The sequence below is a fragment of the Anneissia japonica genome, unplaced genomic scaffold (assembly GCF_011630105.1).
Source record: "Anneissia japonica isolate Jap-2015-1 unplaced genomic scaffold, ASM1163010v1 scaffold26_len2425191_cov177, whole genome shotgun sequence".
Taxonomy (NCBI): Eukaryota; Metazoa; Echinodermata; class Crinoidea; order Comatulida; family Comatulidae; genus Anneissia; species Anneissia japonica.
The window spans coordinates 1,553,318-1,570,158 of record NW_022685220.1 but is presented as its reverse complement, the minus strand read 5'-3'; the positions used below and the strand labels follow the sequence as shown (position 1 = coordinate 1,570,158).

Here is a 16,841-nt window from a genome sequence, read left to right as displayed (position 1 = left end):
AAAATAAATTAACTTTAAGATGACGAAAGTAATTGTAGATTGCAGATATAAAAATAAAACCAAATAAAGTGTAAACTAATTAAGTTTAAGATGAAGAAAGTTGTAGATTGCAGATACAATCTTTGAGTTTTTTTCTCTCTAAGTTAATATACAGCAGAGTAAATATTTTAGGAAGCAATGGAGTCAATGATGACACAAAATAGATCGTTGAAGGGCAAGCACACATTTCTGAAGAATATAAGTCAATGTCTGCGCATACGATTACTACTAAAATGCTGGAGTCATGCAACTAAAGAATACCAGAAAAAAATTGCTTGAATAGGATAACAAGATAGAATGGTACATAAACAACATTTAGAATAAAGAAAAAAACCAAATTGATAACTACTTACACAAATATTATGCATTTAAAATTAAATTGTGATTTACAATTTGATTACACTGAGAAACTGTACGTTTGCCAATGAAGACAATCTCAAAACTTAAGAAAAAATTTTTATTTAAAAATGAATTAATCCAAAATGATGGTGATCAAAGATATGATAATGATGATGGTGGTGGTGGTAACAATGATGTAGATGACATAATGATAAAAACAGGAATCACATATGTCGTTCTTGTAGATGATGATGACGATAATGATGATGATAGTGGTGGTAGTGGTTAGTTTCAATAGAATAGGATGATGATATGATTATTTTGAATGATGATGATAATAATAATAATGATGATGATAATGATGATGACATGAAGAACAAAAATGGGCATTCTGATGACATGAAAGACATGATGATGATGTAATTATGATGACAAGACATGATGATGATGATGATAATGACATATTATTTGCATGATGATGGTAACGAGAATATGATGACAACATTGTAATGGTGACAAGAATGACATGATGTTGACAAGAATGACATGATAATGATGACAAGATGATGATGATGATGAAACAATGAAGACATGATGACAATAGGAATGAAATGAAGATTATGATTATGATGATAATTATGACAACAGTGTTGACAAGATAATATTGTTGATGAACACAGCACATGGACCATACGATGTTGATAATGGTCAATGTCTACACACTTTTATGGTGATGATGATGATGATGTTATTGATGCTAATTATAAGGATGCAACAAGGATGAAATGATGATAGTGTTTATGATTAATTGCTGATGAAAATCAAACACCATAATATTTACAAGCATTTGATTATTGGGGTAGATATAATAGATAAAACCAACCAAAAATAATTAACAATACGAATACACTTTTATGGATTTCTAACACAAACATAAAGCATCAGTTTTAACCAAAAAATTTGTCTGTGTTGAGCCAAAAAATTAAAAAAAATATAATAAAAATGGAATTGCTTTCTTAGCTTTTTATAAGGAAAATTAGAAAATTATGTAAAAGATGATATAAGAAATCTGGCATCATAACAACAGTTCTATTTATATCATATTATTGAATGTTTAATATATGTATAAAACACACAATAGTGATTTATAATAACACATTAGAAATATTAGAATTTTATATTAAAAAATATTCCTATGAAAATGGTTAAAATATTATACATTATAACAGTTGAATATATACATTCTGGATTGAGCTGAAATTGAATATTTGAGTTATAAGACTTTTATTTTTTTTAAATAAACAAGAAGATATTCCACACCAACTACCAGCTCTATGAATTAGACTTGAAAATTAGACGGTGCAATAGAACAATTCGGCGACCAGGAACTAGTGGTAGTCGTTTGTTGGGATAACACACAGTGTAATCAGTGTAAAAATATATAAAAATGAAATGTGCAATTTACAGTATAAAAATAACAGCCCACTGACCATGTGAGAATTAAATAGCAAAAAATTCAAAATGATTATTAAAATAGTGTGTTTATACAAATTTTAGCATATTTTGGGTTTTGGAATTCACAGTCCTTTGTGGATCTTAGCTTAAAAAAATGTGTCTCACTTGCAGTATGCAGGTCAGACTCGTCTTGGATACCTAATCAGGTCAATAGGGTAGATAGACTTAACACTTCTTTACAAATCTCAATATTTAGGGTAAGTGTCTTTTTAAGCATTAGCAAACCATTCTGACAATATTCCCAAATTAAATTTCAAAGCGATTTGGAATAGTTTACTGTCGCTCAAAATAGTATTATTTAACATGTTCCTTCGCAGAAGCAATTCGTAGGTACATTGAACCTTGCAGATTTGTTTACCCCAGTTAGATCAAGTGACATTGATCGCCGAATTGGTCTATTACAGATCCTTCCTAGTTAATGGTCTGTAAATCTATAAAAAATCATAAATTTCTGTATCTCATTCAAAGATGATAACATATTCGATTTGTTGAAATGGATATTTGATGTTTAAATTGTTGAAGGTTTTTAAGATTTTATGACAGATGGTATTTCAATAAAAATCAATTTTTATCCTCTTTCGAAATTAAGAATGATTTAAAAATTAAAATGCCAAATATTTTTTGGAAGCAAACTTCAGTAACCCATTAAGAAGTAGGTACACTATAATAGTATTTATCTATTTTTATTTGCTTATTCTTTGATATTTTTTGCTGTTAAGTTACAAGGACCCCTCTCTTATTTGAATAATTCTTTGCAAGATATATTTTGAACTGAATAACATCAAGAAATCAGTTTATATTTATCATAGCAATAACATTCATGTCAATAAAATTCTGATTTTTGTAGAGTAATAACAGACTAGAGCCCTGAGGTGAAAGTGAAATACATGCATATATTCTTCACTATGAGGTATTAGAATTTTCCATTCTTGAGACATATTTATTGAATTTTCCAAAATGCTAAAGGATTTCGTCAGACCCTTCTCCCTCTAAATAACAAAATAGTTGGGGGGGGGGGGGGTGGAGGCGACAAATCAACCACTGATCCATTTCTATGGAAACTAGTGACTTTTGCTCATTTTGACAGGAAGAAAATTACTGGAAAGGTTGTTTGAATGGGTAGATGCGTACTAATAATGAAAAATAAAAAAATGAGTAAAAGAAAAGGTTGCAAAATATAAATATGAAAAAGAATTGAAAAGATAAAGTGAAAAATAACTATAAATAGAGAGATGATAAATAAATGCCGAAAGTAATTTCTAAAAATACAGAAAGAAAAGATTGTTAGCTGTTGCCAGGTGGTGATGGTAATGATGATGCAAGGAGATTGGAAAATCAATATTACTTGAAGTGTATTGGCTTCTGTACATTGATAACTATATTAGTGATTTTAAATAGTAAAAACGATGATGATGATAGTTGTGTGGTGATTGTAATGGTGTTAATTATGATAATGTTGACTGTAGTGATTGTGATCATAATCGGAATGGTAGTGTGATCATGGTTATGGTGTAGGTGATGAGGTGAGTTTGGTGTTGATAATTGGTGGCAATGAATTATGGTGATGATGACGGTTGGGATGTTGATAGTTGGGATGTTGAGTATGATGATGATGGTGGTGACCAGTGGCAGATCCAGAGAGATGTCCGAAAGGGGGGTCCAAAAGTGGGGCCGATCGAGACAACACTTGTCGGGGGAATGTCCGCAAAAATTTTCTATTTCCTAGGCTTCCGAAAATAATCGGCCCCTGGTCACAATGACAGTTATATGGTGATTGTAATATAAATTTGTTTGATTTTAGTAACCTAATTATAGCCATAATGGTGGTAATCATGGCTATAGTGTACTGAAGATGGTGATGATGTTGATAGTTGTGAAAGGTGTTGATGACATAGCGATTATGTTGACAGTCACCATGGTGGTGATGATGATGATAATGATGGTAATGATGAAGATGACAATAGTGATAATGATAGTAATGGTAACAATAATGATGATGACGATGATCATGGCAATAATGATGATAGCAATGATGAAGCCGATGATGACAACATAGATGATGATGATGATGAAGAAGACGATGATGATGATGATGATGATGATGATGATGATGATAACAATGTAGGTGATGATGATGATACTGATTATGATTATGGTTCTTCTGGTGATAAAGCTGATTATAATAACAATCATGTGGTAGTGAACCTCATGAAAATGATGAAAATATATTAAAGATGGTAATGATAATGATAACAAAATATGCGCTAATTACTTTATGACTGGATATACTTGGTCTCATTGTTGTACCGACACTTTCTAATTTTCATAAGCTTAATCTAATGGAAATAATTGGGGGGCAATCAATATGTATCTGGCAACTTGACATAGCCAGCTACTTGTTTGTCATGCATTGAAATGCTGTAGTAACACACACACGTTGACTAATTACTTTTTCTACTTACATTGTTTATTCAGGGATAAGGTGTGTCTGGATATTGTCATAATAAATAGCAATACTCCATTTTGTGTCCATGTTTGTTCAATTCCGTGTCTGCTACACTATATTTTGTGTCCATGTTTTCTCAAGTCTGTGTCTGCTATTAATTATATCATTAATAATTTTGTGTCTATCTATAAATCTAAGATATCCTCAAGTTCATGTCTGTTATTCTATATTTTTTGTGAACATCCATTCTATATTTGTTATTTTCCATTTTTGTCAATGGTATTCTCTGTTCCATGTTATGCTCTATTTTCTGTCCATGTTATGCTATTCAGTGTCTGTTAAATTCTCAATTTGTGTCCATTTCATTTTCCAGTGTATTTCTGTTATTCTCTATTTTGTGTCTGTGTAGCCTTCACTTTGTTACATATCATTTTGTGACTAAGTTTACCTCTATTGTTTTCTATGTTTCAATTTTTTTGTCCATATTTCAACATATTTTGCTTTAATGATAATTGTCTCTGTTCTCTATTTTTTTTTAAATTTTCAAACTTGTTTCCATAAACATTCACTCTGTTTCCAATGGATTTTTAAAATAATGAGAGCTTAATAGCGCACTTTATCCATTTGGGTATCACAGCACTTAACACCTTGAAATGACACTTTAAATTTACTTTGTACTTATTTTAAAATTTTAATGTACTTAGGTCATGTGATGCATGAATTAAATGTGTTTGGAAGGAAGCGTTCAATTAAGTGTTTGATGTAGTGTCTGATTTCAAAAGGGACATCATTACTTAGCAGTTCAGAGACATTGTGTGTTATTAGCTTTAACCTACTTTAAAAAATAATCTTGTAAATAAATCATTTCAGTTCATTTGAATATATCATTGTACTTGTCACTGAATTTGCATATGAATTTGCATATTGACATGCAAACACACTGAATTGACAACAGATGTGAAGAGAAAAAAATGTGATGAGAAACACATGAAAACTACTATATCACACAAGGCATTGTGAAAGAAAAAGAAGGAAAAAAATAAGTAAAAATAAGGAAGACCAGCAGTTTCACCTCAAAGAGTGCAATTGTAAAGGAGTATAAATGCAATAAAGAATAATGATTTTTTTTTTTAATGTAAAGAATACAGATATAACAAACTTACTGCTTGTTTTAGACATGGAGACTGAAATTGGAATACACAGACAAAAAGGGTTACTTGGCATACGATAATCATATGATAATCACACAAGTTGGATCTAAGAGAAACACACACAGTTTGATCTTTATATAATTATACAAAATTGACTGAACAAAGGTATGTTTTTCACTATTTTTAATGTAATAATAGAGATGATGATGTTTGGATGAAATAATGTCTTTATATAAAAAAAAAAACCCCCAAAAATTAGAATACAGTATCACCAAAGCACTATGCAAAAAAACAATACAAAAAATCCTGTACTCCTCCCCAACTCAACAACAAAAATACGGACTCCTTGAAACTTGGATATCTTCAGCTATATGTTTAAAGTGAGAAATTTATATAAATTTTAGTATGAACTATAACAACAATAATACTGTAAACATATAATAAATAATAATATGGGCATTTTATCTAACTTTGTCTTGCTAAAAATAGGATAAAGTTTTGTGTTTTGTTTTGTTTTCTTTACTTTCAACATCATCTCAGGGCCTTTATCAGCTCTTAAGTGATGGAATCAAACAATACCACCACCACTAAAATCAACCCCCCCCCCACTTCCAAAGCAATGTAGTATACATGCAAAAAAAAAAGTATGCAATGCTCAGAAAGGAACAATCACCTATAATAAGTGTAAAACACAGTGTGCAAGTGGAAAAAAAGAACAAACAGATAAACAATATAACCTGAAACTGTAGTTACAAACAGCTAATAATCAGTCAACTATGGTGGGTATATTCAATTCAAAAATAGTTTCTATCACTAAATATATTTACAGAAAAATATAAATGAAAAATAAAGCTATATAATTAATTACTAAGAGTATACAAACAAACTTAAATACTAATATATTTCTTTCCCATTCATAAAGGAGGTATTATTCCAGTAAGGAATAACTTGCACAATTGGAACTCATGATTCCTTGTATACTTATGACAAAAACACTTTAACTAGAATTACACTGATAAAACTAAGAAAAAAGGAGCTGAAACATAACTTGTCACTGAGAAGCATCACCAATATAAACATGAATGCAAGTATTCTATATTTAAATTAATTACTTAAAAACCTCTAGCATATCGGGACAAGACTAAATGACAAGAATCAATCAGTTAATCAAAAATGAATACATCATGATGCAATGGTGTCCAATGTCAGCTTTACCAAGCATCGTCATGATGACGATGATGATAATGATCGTGATGATGATGATAATGATCGTGATGATGATGATGGAAGGAAATGCAGATTCAGCATAATGATGGCATCAGCATGTGAAGTTTGATTGTACCAGTATATACCCACAACTTTCAACACCAAATTGAGTACTAGTTCAGTGTAGGCTTTATAGTTTATACACAGGAAAAAAAGTAGCATTATGACCTACTGTAGGAGTGCCTCGATGACAGTTTCTAGGCTTTATAAAGAAGACCTATAGGTACCGTAGCCTGGTGTAGGTCTAGCTAGCAAGTTGACTCTAATACAGTGCAATATTTCATACTTTGTTCAACACTTTCAGAATTGTTATTAGAATCACAAACAGTTTAGTATTTCCATTCCAAAACTCTGAAATTATGGTGTGAGTATTTTTGCACTTGGCTCATACCAAAGAAACTAATCACATTTGAAATATTTCCAAACATTTTCAAACTGCTCTGTTAGGATTTAGGTTGCCTACATAAAACTAATGGATGGTCTCAAATGAACAAAGTATGTTTCAAGGATTTTACTAAAGACTCTCCGAAGCTAAAAATTCTGTAAACGTAATCTGTTACTTACGCTGAAGACAGTCAGCATTCAAAAGGTCTTTACATTTCTCATGACACTTGACACCGCACTCAGTGCAGCGTACACCTTGCCTTGCAATCCCCCACAATACCCCTTCACATTCGTAGCACATGGTGGGAGCGGTCGCTGTCCAAACCTCAAAATTATGAGGTGTTGTACTGGAGATGGGGTAGATAAGAGCTTGCAATGTCTTCTTATAGACATGAATTTTCTGCAGACAGGAAAGAATTAAAAGGGAATTATGAAAAATTATAATATTAATTAATCAGTCAATCAATCAATCAAGAGGGATAAATAAAGTGCCAAAATATATAGTAATAGGTATAACAACAATAAAAAATATCAATAATTAATAATCGATAATGTTCAAAGTTATATATTTGGAAAATTGTATGACACATTAGTCAATTGTAAAGGTCATTGCATTTTCATTTCATTATCTCAATTGTGTGTATTTCAGACTGTCTTCATTGAGACATCAGAGTAGCATTCTAATTAACTGGGTCAAGCCGAAGAAAAACAGCGATTTGTCTTCTGAGCTTCGCAAGTCGATAACTCACTGATAGGACATAGCTTAACAGTTATGAAATCAAAATCATCTGCATACATACTGTACTTTTTGCATTCAAGAGTACGTGCACCTGTGTACAGTAATTGCCACGTAAGTAGAAAGGATCACACCGAGTCATTAGGGACGCTAAAGGAATGAGTGCTTGGATTAGTTCGGCTTCATTTGCTATTACTTATTCGGCACAATCTTGTTTATTATACTTGCTGCTTTAATCAAATATATCGGGAGCCTTTACATTTTGAAAATTGCAATGCTGTTGGTATACAGAAAAGACGACCTACTAATTCATTATCATTCAGTGAAGGTCTTGTTACCAGAGGTGACGTCTTTGGCCTTGGATTCCGCACAAGGGACTATAAAAATGATAAAAATACGGAAAGAATCTCATTAAACCAGGCATAAAAAATATTGGAAACCTAACCTACTTTCATAAATTTGAAAATTTTGAATTCAAATAGAATATCTTATGTACATTAAACCAATAATATTAGTGGTTTTTCCATGTGGTATTACTTGGCAATTTGCCAAAAAAAAAAAAGCAACAGCGAATCACAGGTTGAAGATTTCTGGATGATTACAATTCCACAGAAGCATGGGTGCAGATAATGGGGGACACTTTCCCCACAAATTTTTAAGGGTTGGTCCCCCACTTTTAGACAAAGATCAAGAGGATGCCTGAATATTGTTGAAATAAACTTCATAAATGTTCCTCAAATTTTGGTGGGGTGGAGGTGGGTGTGGACTCACTACAACTGTCCCCACCCCCCCACCTTTCAAAACAGATCTGCACCCTTGAATAGAAGGATGATTATAGTAAGCCCACATTCATCCATCTATGAAGGTTTAACATATCAGCATCCTGAGCTGTTTAAGCTATTAGAAGCTGTGATGCAATGTTTACTAGTATCAACAGATGTAATGTTTACTGTCTCAACATTGCTGTTGATAGCAGGTTAAAGTGTGTATGCAATTATGACATTCAAGACTAGGAAATACCAATTTAATTCTCTACAGTAAAAAAAAAATGCAAATATGCTTGTGGCCATGTTCAAACATAAGCTCAGTGACTCAAGTCCGAGGTGGTACTTTTGTGGGGCAGTTTCATACCAAGCTAAAACCAGGCACTAATGTTCACGCTGCGTTATTCACGCCAATCGCATCGTATGAGCTTAGCCTCAAGCATATAAATGTATAAAGTAAAATAACATACTGCTTACATAGAAATTATAAGCAATAAAGCTGGATTTTAAAAAAATAATGTGTTTGAGATAAAGTGTGGTGAGATGACAAAAAGAGTGACATAACAACTACAAAGACAACAATAATAATATACCAACCATGTAATGCATCTGAAACTGAACGTATGAATATTAAGGCCAACTCAAACAGCGTCGGCCGACGCAGCCCGACCCGATTTATCGTCGGGGACAGTTTTAAGCCATCCTGAGAAATATTAAACATGTTTAATATTCTACGACGCGACTGCCCCTGACGCACACCATCCCGTCAGCATTTAACTCACACAGACCCGATGCGACAACAAATCGCGTTGGGCTGCGTCGTACAACGCTGTCTAAGTTGGCCTTTAGACAACTACTGCACAAGCGCAACCGGAACAGATTTTGGATGCAGGACCACACATTTTTCAATATCTACTAATACAAAAATGTCCCATGCCCTTTCCTCTGGATCTATCCCTGCCATGTGGAAAGTGTTACATGGAAATTAAAAGAAGGGGAGGATGGGATGGGATGGATTTATGAATTGTCACAACCAAAGTTTTATTTTACCAAAGTCAATAATAGTTGCGCATATATTATATATTTTCTGACAATATGAACGTGGTTCAGTTTGCAGTGTTTGTCATAATGTAATGTAATGTTAAATGTAATGTAATTCCCAGAGAAAACAAAATGCACAGAATTGTATTTACATCTTTACGGTGTGATGGATATATTTAGGACATGAAGGATTATTATTGAAATTAATCAATCAAATTGATATGGTTATATGAAATATGTCTCAAAAAAAAAAAAAAAAAAAAGACAAAAGCTGCAAGTCAAAAGACCAGTTGGTATACTCAAAAAGTTGATTGACAGGACAAACTAAAGATGATAGTTGAAAGAAAGAAAAAGATAACCGATGGTAAAAGGTTCTGCTTGGAGAAATTGTGATGAAGGGTTCAACCTACAAACTTATAGTCTACAGGGCACTGACATTCAATTTGGAAGAGTTGTGATATGATTTATAATCTTGTTAATATGTTAGTGTTGATTAGTGTTTGCAATAAGTTTCGCTTTTTTCACCCTAATGATTTCATTGTAATTAACCTGTTAAAGTCTTTTGATGTTCAGAATTTCAAATTCATTTTGTGCAAGTGATAGTAAGTGTCACAATTTTCTCCCAAGGGAAGTCAATAATTTATGAAATTTTGAATTATCCTTTTAAAGAAGGCATTAAACAGCAGCATATAGCCTTTAACCTGCTAGGCTAAGATTCCATTGGAAATAATATCAATGTGAAGTAACACTTAATTGAATCGAAAACATTTGTGGTTGAAAGCATCCAACTCAATCACACTCCTACGGCTGTCATATTCAAAACCATGGAGAGCATTATTTCAGTGGTAGTGCAACAGCATATATGCTGTCTCTTATACACATCTAGATGTGTATAAGAGACAGTTCTTATAGACATGAATTTTCTGCAGACAGGAAAGAATTAAAAGGGAATTATGAAAAATTATAATATAAATAATTAAAAGCCAATATTTGATTTTTTAAAGCTAAGACTCATTCAGGTCATACCTTAGCCTTTTGCCCAAGAAAAAAAGGTACGTAAAATTGAGTGTAAAGTAGGGGTTGGGCTTATAATGGACATGGGCTTATACTCAAGGAATATTTAATTCTTTGTGGCTAATTAGAACAAGGTTCAACTACAATAGACATACATTCAAATACATTTATTCATTTTACCTTATTAATGTTCGATTAATTTCATTTTATTCTCCATTGAATATTTATTTTATATTATTGACTTCATTACATTTACTATTTATTTTTTTAGTAAAGTTGCAATTTCACCAAACTAAAAATTCTTATTAATTTAATTTTCTTTAAATATCTTAAAATATTCATTTACATTTGTAAATGATTGTTTTTGTAATTAAACAATATTTATTAATAATTTGATATATAATTTTATTGCAAAAATTATTCCAATTAAAATCTTACTATCATATATAAATGTTAAAAATACACTGTCCACGAAAGCAATTTAAATTAAATTAAAATGATTCCTTAATTCAAGGATATAAACAAATTATTAGCTGCCAATGAGAGGAAGATAAAAAAAAACCACTTAATTTCATTGATTTATGGTTTTCTCATTATTACCACCAAATTAGAAGTCTTAAAGTCTAGGAATATATTATTTACGCATTTATAAATTGACAAGGGAAACATTGCATTATTTTAAGTTTTTTTTTTTTTTAATAAAAGCTAATAACTTACTAGAAAAAAAGCAAACACATCAAAATAAATGTTATTTTTAGATCAACATGGATAGCCTAATATTTTATTTTTTCAACATTCATCAATTTATGCATTAGAGTAAACATTACAATAAGTTATTCAGCTAATAATCACAGAATATGCAGTGTCATGAGACTAAGAAATGCAGCATTTTATACTGTAATTGTCTGGATTTGTTAGATCCAAGCTGGATCTATCTGTAGGCCTAATACTTTTTGAATTTTATAATCTCAGAAAGCAAGCCCATCCCCAAAACTTGACCCATTTTTGTGTTCCTTTTTAAAGTCGATAAGCTTGCACCTAGAACCTACAAAGAAAATCCTCAAATTTGAAGGATTTGAACCAGGGCCTCTAAGATTGAAGGTTGGGCATCTTAATCACTTTACCAGCATCACCAACACAACAATAAGTTATATTATATAGTTAATTTAATTTTTATAAATTACTATTTTCAATTCCAATGTTATAGTACTTGCCAGAATATAATCACATTAGTGGGTAATGAAATTAAGGTAGCGTCTAAGGGACGACAAGTTATTATGATAGGATTATCGGAACATTTCATACCACCCTTGAGGCTTCAGAGCAGTCGGAGTGTGGTTCCTACAGGCTACGGGGCAGCAGCTGAATCACATGGCCCTTGCCAAGGCAGTCGATAGGCTGGATGTCTAAGTAGAGGGCAAGCCACTATGACTAGGGCAGCAGCTACAGGATAGGATGGCAATTAAAATAGAGGCCAAAGCAACGGCGCCTATAAAACAATTACTGGGCACTCCATCTTAAATAGGCCACATTTGGTTTTTTCAAAGAAAGTTTTTGCCGTCATTATCATATGTTGTTGGTGAAATATAGTGAAAAAATTAATACGTGGAATGACGGAATACAAAAAAAAAGAACACCCATGAAGACATTTTTTTCACACTGCAATCATTATAACCAAATACCATAGTAAATGACTACAAAGTATTAACAACCCTCATGAGAGAAAAATAATAGGAAAAAAGAAATATCATCTTATTTTACCAATTAAGAATACATGAGTTTTACATATTTAAGGATAGCTAAAAAAAGATTTTAAGTAGTATACAAATAGCATTGATGGGAAGAACACAGTAAGCTGTTCAGCTCAACAAAAATCATACAGAAATTACACTGTACGTAAGAATACAGCATACTACGTAAAGCATGTACAAAATTCATAAAATACATGATCTAAAAAAAGGGCTACAACTTTGCATGCTAACCAACGAGAACCAAATGCGAGTAAAATGAAGCAGAATACATAATTTGATGCAAATGATTAAAGTTACATACCAAACATAATGGTTTCAACCCCTTCTCCTGATGAATCATAGCAAAGAATTAGAAATAATGTTAACAATCAATCAAACAATTATGCAAATACACTCTAAACATTCAACATTATCATCAAATATAAGTTATCTTTGTTGGCCTTTTTCAACGGCGAATGATTTGCCAAAGCTTGAATTCTTTTACTTTATTTATGACTGAAAGTGCTATATATTTTTTCAATATAATAATTATTGCAAGATGGTTTAGAGCTGATATTTTTTTACATATAATTATATTTATATAAAATTTCTATTATATCTAATAAGCCTTAAAGTCACCAGAAGTATGCCATCGATTAAGAAAATTAACTCTAGATTCTAGCAAGGTGGAAAAAAATAATTGAAAGAAGCACCCACAAATTTCCATCAATCAACATTAATATTTAGAGGTCTTTCAACATTTTCACAATTACAAACACTATGCTAGGGGGAGGAGGTTTAAAATTTGTACACTTTTATATATGCATAAAAATGTTGATTCAAAATAACATGCATTATGTAAAATAATGGTAAAAATATAATGTAACAATGAATAATAATATCAATTTTCAAGTACCCAGGTACATTAATTTTAGTTGACTTCACAAAAAAATGAAGAATGTTTTTGCAAAATCAATACTTTTTTGTACACTTTCAGAGCAGAGGGAGGGGTACTGAAAAAGAGTACTGTTTTTACGCTTGTGAAAATTTTGATAATTGTGAAAAACCCCTAACATAACTAAAAACCAATGTTGAAGAAATTCAGAAAGTGTATCATTATCAACCATATTGTATAAACATGTAAAAAATATAAAAAGAATCAATTCATTGCATTGGTCCTAAACTGCTAAATATCACAGAGCAGATATATGTAGCCAAGCAAAAAGAACCAACCTGGAAGCATGAACCCAGTATTTACAGTTTAGAAGCTTAAGTCTTAAATACTGTGCCACATGCATTCATGCACCTTGAGAAAATCTCCTGATTGTAGCTAGCTCAAGCTACTGAGCTCAAGCAACTGAGTGGGGAGGGGGGGAGAAGGTGTCTACACATACTTTCTTATTATTTTATCAGACACTGCAGTATTGATACAATGCTGCTTGACTTTGGAAAGTTCTGTATTTGAGTACTGAATCTAATGGATGATGTAATAGAAAACCTCCTGCATTTGTTTGCAATCATTATTTGCCAGATGAAAGAAGATCTGTCCTTTACCTGAAATTAAGTAACAACTACTTAAAACTTAATTACCATAGCATCAAAGTGTCTAACATAAAACAGCTTTAAACCTAAACTCATTGCAATGCACCTTTAACTATGCAGTGAAAGCACAATCTCATTACAACAATACACTGAGGTGCGACCCGTGCCTTAATAAATATTTGGGGGGAGGAGAACATCCAACAGGGGCTAGATGGAACTCGGCGAAATGCGTCCATATACGCAGAAATAGCCAAAAAATTAAAGGAATGTGGCTATGATTTCACAAGCAAGCAGATTATAAACAAATGCAAGAATCTACGGAGACAATACACTGCAGCAAACGCTAACAACAAGTCCGGAAACCCCCCTTCAGAGTGGGTGTACTTCGAGGAGATGGATAAGATTTTTGGGGAACGTTAAATAAAATAACCAGTGAAGTAAAAACAAAATTGTATTACGAGAAAAAATAATATCGGAATATAAAAGACAATCGATTAACAACAGTAAACTATCCACTCCTTCAAAACAAACCGCGCGAATTGAGCGGAAGTACGATCTGACCCTGTATCCCAGAACACATTGCGCTATATGATACTTTGCAAGTACTTTGGCGTGTTAGCCCTTGTAATGGTGTGTTGTATAAACGCCGACGTTTGGAGGATCGTCTCGGCTAGCGTAAACACATTCAAGGACGTGAATCCGTGTTCGTATTTAGTGTGTAGTATAAACACAGCCAAAGTGTCTAACATAAAACAGCTTTAAACCTAAACTCATTGCAATGCACCTTTAACTATGCAGTGAAAGCACAATCTCATTACAACAATACACTGATACAATCTGAAGAAATTAGGATTCAGCATTTCTAATCTTAAATTCTTCGTTTTAAGAGATCAAACTTTGAAATTGGAGAACACTAATAAATGAAATGAACTTGATAAAACAACTGTAAGGCTTTATTAAAAAAAAAAACTGTTCCTAATCCAGATAAATGCCCTGACATACTTTAAAAAAAAACCTACAGGAATGGCAATATTGCTACTTTAAAAAATGGTGATTACACATCCTCATATCAATGTGAATGCTCTTCAGATAAAATGACATTAATTTTGCTTCACTAATTATATAATTAATGCATTGATGGGATAGATTTGCTGTGTAAACTGGGTGAGTAGTTGCTATTTATTTATCAAAACCATTTAATTCCAAACGTAATTGCATATATCACATCAGGGATACGACAAACCTCAACGGAAGTAGGAGATTATTGTTTTTTTTTTTTTTCCAGTATGTCAGTTGTCATCATTGCTGGTATGTGCTATTTGGTGATATTAATTCAATCATTACTGTATGCTTTACAGTATCATTCTGACTAAAAGTAATGCCATATCAAATCTTTCCATTGATCTTCAAAATGAAAAAAAATAATTAATCTAAAGAAATGACAATCTTTGCACAAAAGCTATAGAGCAATACATTTTAAAGTTAGTCTTAAAAGTGTTGCGATTTTTCATTTCTTATATATTCAACTTAAGTTAGAAGGTCAATTTATGTCGCTTGACTAGAATTACAAAATTAAGAACGTTGTTTGAATGGTAATTTGCAGTTATCGTCTGCTCAACCTTATACTTAATCTTGCCGACAGTAATTCTACCCTAAATACTAGAATTCATGAAAAATTTACATGATTTTCTTAATGTACACCAAATTTTACATTGCCAACATTGGTTGTCATTTTGTTAAGCATCAATAAAACAACCATGTCTAGATTTAAGTGATATTTCAGACTGTGCTCACAGCGGCTCAAAATAAATTTAACTTATACTAAACCTCTAGGTGGTTTCCCCCTAAAATTAGCTGTCATGTATCACTATATTTAAACCTGGGGGGGAAATGCTTTAATAGAAAATCTGTTGACGAAATGTTATACATTAAGACATACACATACAACTATACATGTGTATGCTATACTCACACAACATACACATGCAAAATTAATGTACAAATTGATACACATAATATGAGACAGAAAATAACGAAATACATTGTGTTACACAGCTAATAACATTCTTCTAAATACATTATAAAAAAATAAGTAACACAATATAATATCAGTATACTCATATAGTAAAATACTTTGTTAGATCACTAACAGTCAAGTATCTTAATAAAGATACAGTATGTTTAAAAATGATGAGTTAATAAAATTAATAAATTGATAAAAATCACCATGAGTACTGACAAATGTGATTTAGTAGTTTATTTTTAAAAATATTTCTATTTTACATTTTATCATTTGGTATAATCTAGTCTACATTGGATACTTCTTATTGTCAAAATATAAATTTTACCGTTTTTCGCGAACGCTGGCATTCTATGGGAGAGGGTAAATACTCCTAAATGCCGGCTTAGGTTAGACCTCCTCGGGACCTAGTCAAAATACCGCATTAATTACGTAGCGGTTCATTGCCATCTTACACATTGAAGCATAACAAATTAGAGGTCAAAGTGCGAAACATTTTTGCTGCACACTGGGTTGCCAATATAAAATTGCGCCCTCTTTGTTCTCAAACGCAAAATACTCCTTTCGCGTGGGACCCCTTTCAGACAGGATACGGTATTAATACCGAAATTTACTAATTGTTTGAAAGGGTCTATACCGGCAATAGCGCCGGCGTGACTACGGTATAATTGTGGCATTTTTTGTTTGAAAGGGGCTTTATTGTGACTGTTGGGAGTCCCACACAATTTTTCTTATACCTGTAGGTCCACAAAGAATGGGTCCACATTTTTAAAAAGGGTCAACATTTTGCAAGTTTATGCATAAAATGGGTTCACTTTTTGAAAAATGGGTCCAGATTTCTCATATTAAGCATA

The 16,841-nt window shown here is 32.0% G+C and overlaps 1 protein-coding gene across 10 annotated transcripts in view; it reads right to left on the bottom strand.

The window, feature by feature from the left end:
- The window catches only part of LOC117109033 (protein unc-13 homolog B-like), a 101,859-nt gene that overhangs the window by 44,315 nt on the left and 40,703 nt on the right, over positions 1–16,841 (bottom strand). For 6 of the 10 annotated variants that reach the window (XM_033251263.1, XM_033251274.1, XM_033251281.1 and 3 more), the window contains 4 exons: positions 12,748–12,774; positions 8,182–8,253; positions 7,321–7,540; positions 5,503–5,523 (listed from right to left, as the gene is read on the bottom strand). In XM_033251263.1, the coding sequence (XP_033107154.1) occupies positions 5,503–5,523; positions 7,321–7,540; positions 8,182–8,253; positions 12,748–12,774 (340 nt within the window). The remainder of the gene's footprint in view (positions 1–5,502; positions 5,524–7,320; positions 7,541–8,181; positions 8,254–12,747; positions 12,775–16,841) is intronic. The other 4 variants (XM_033251268.1, XM_033251319.1, XM_033251325.1 and 1 more) reach the window with 2 other exon arrangements.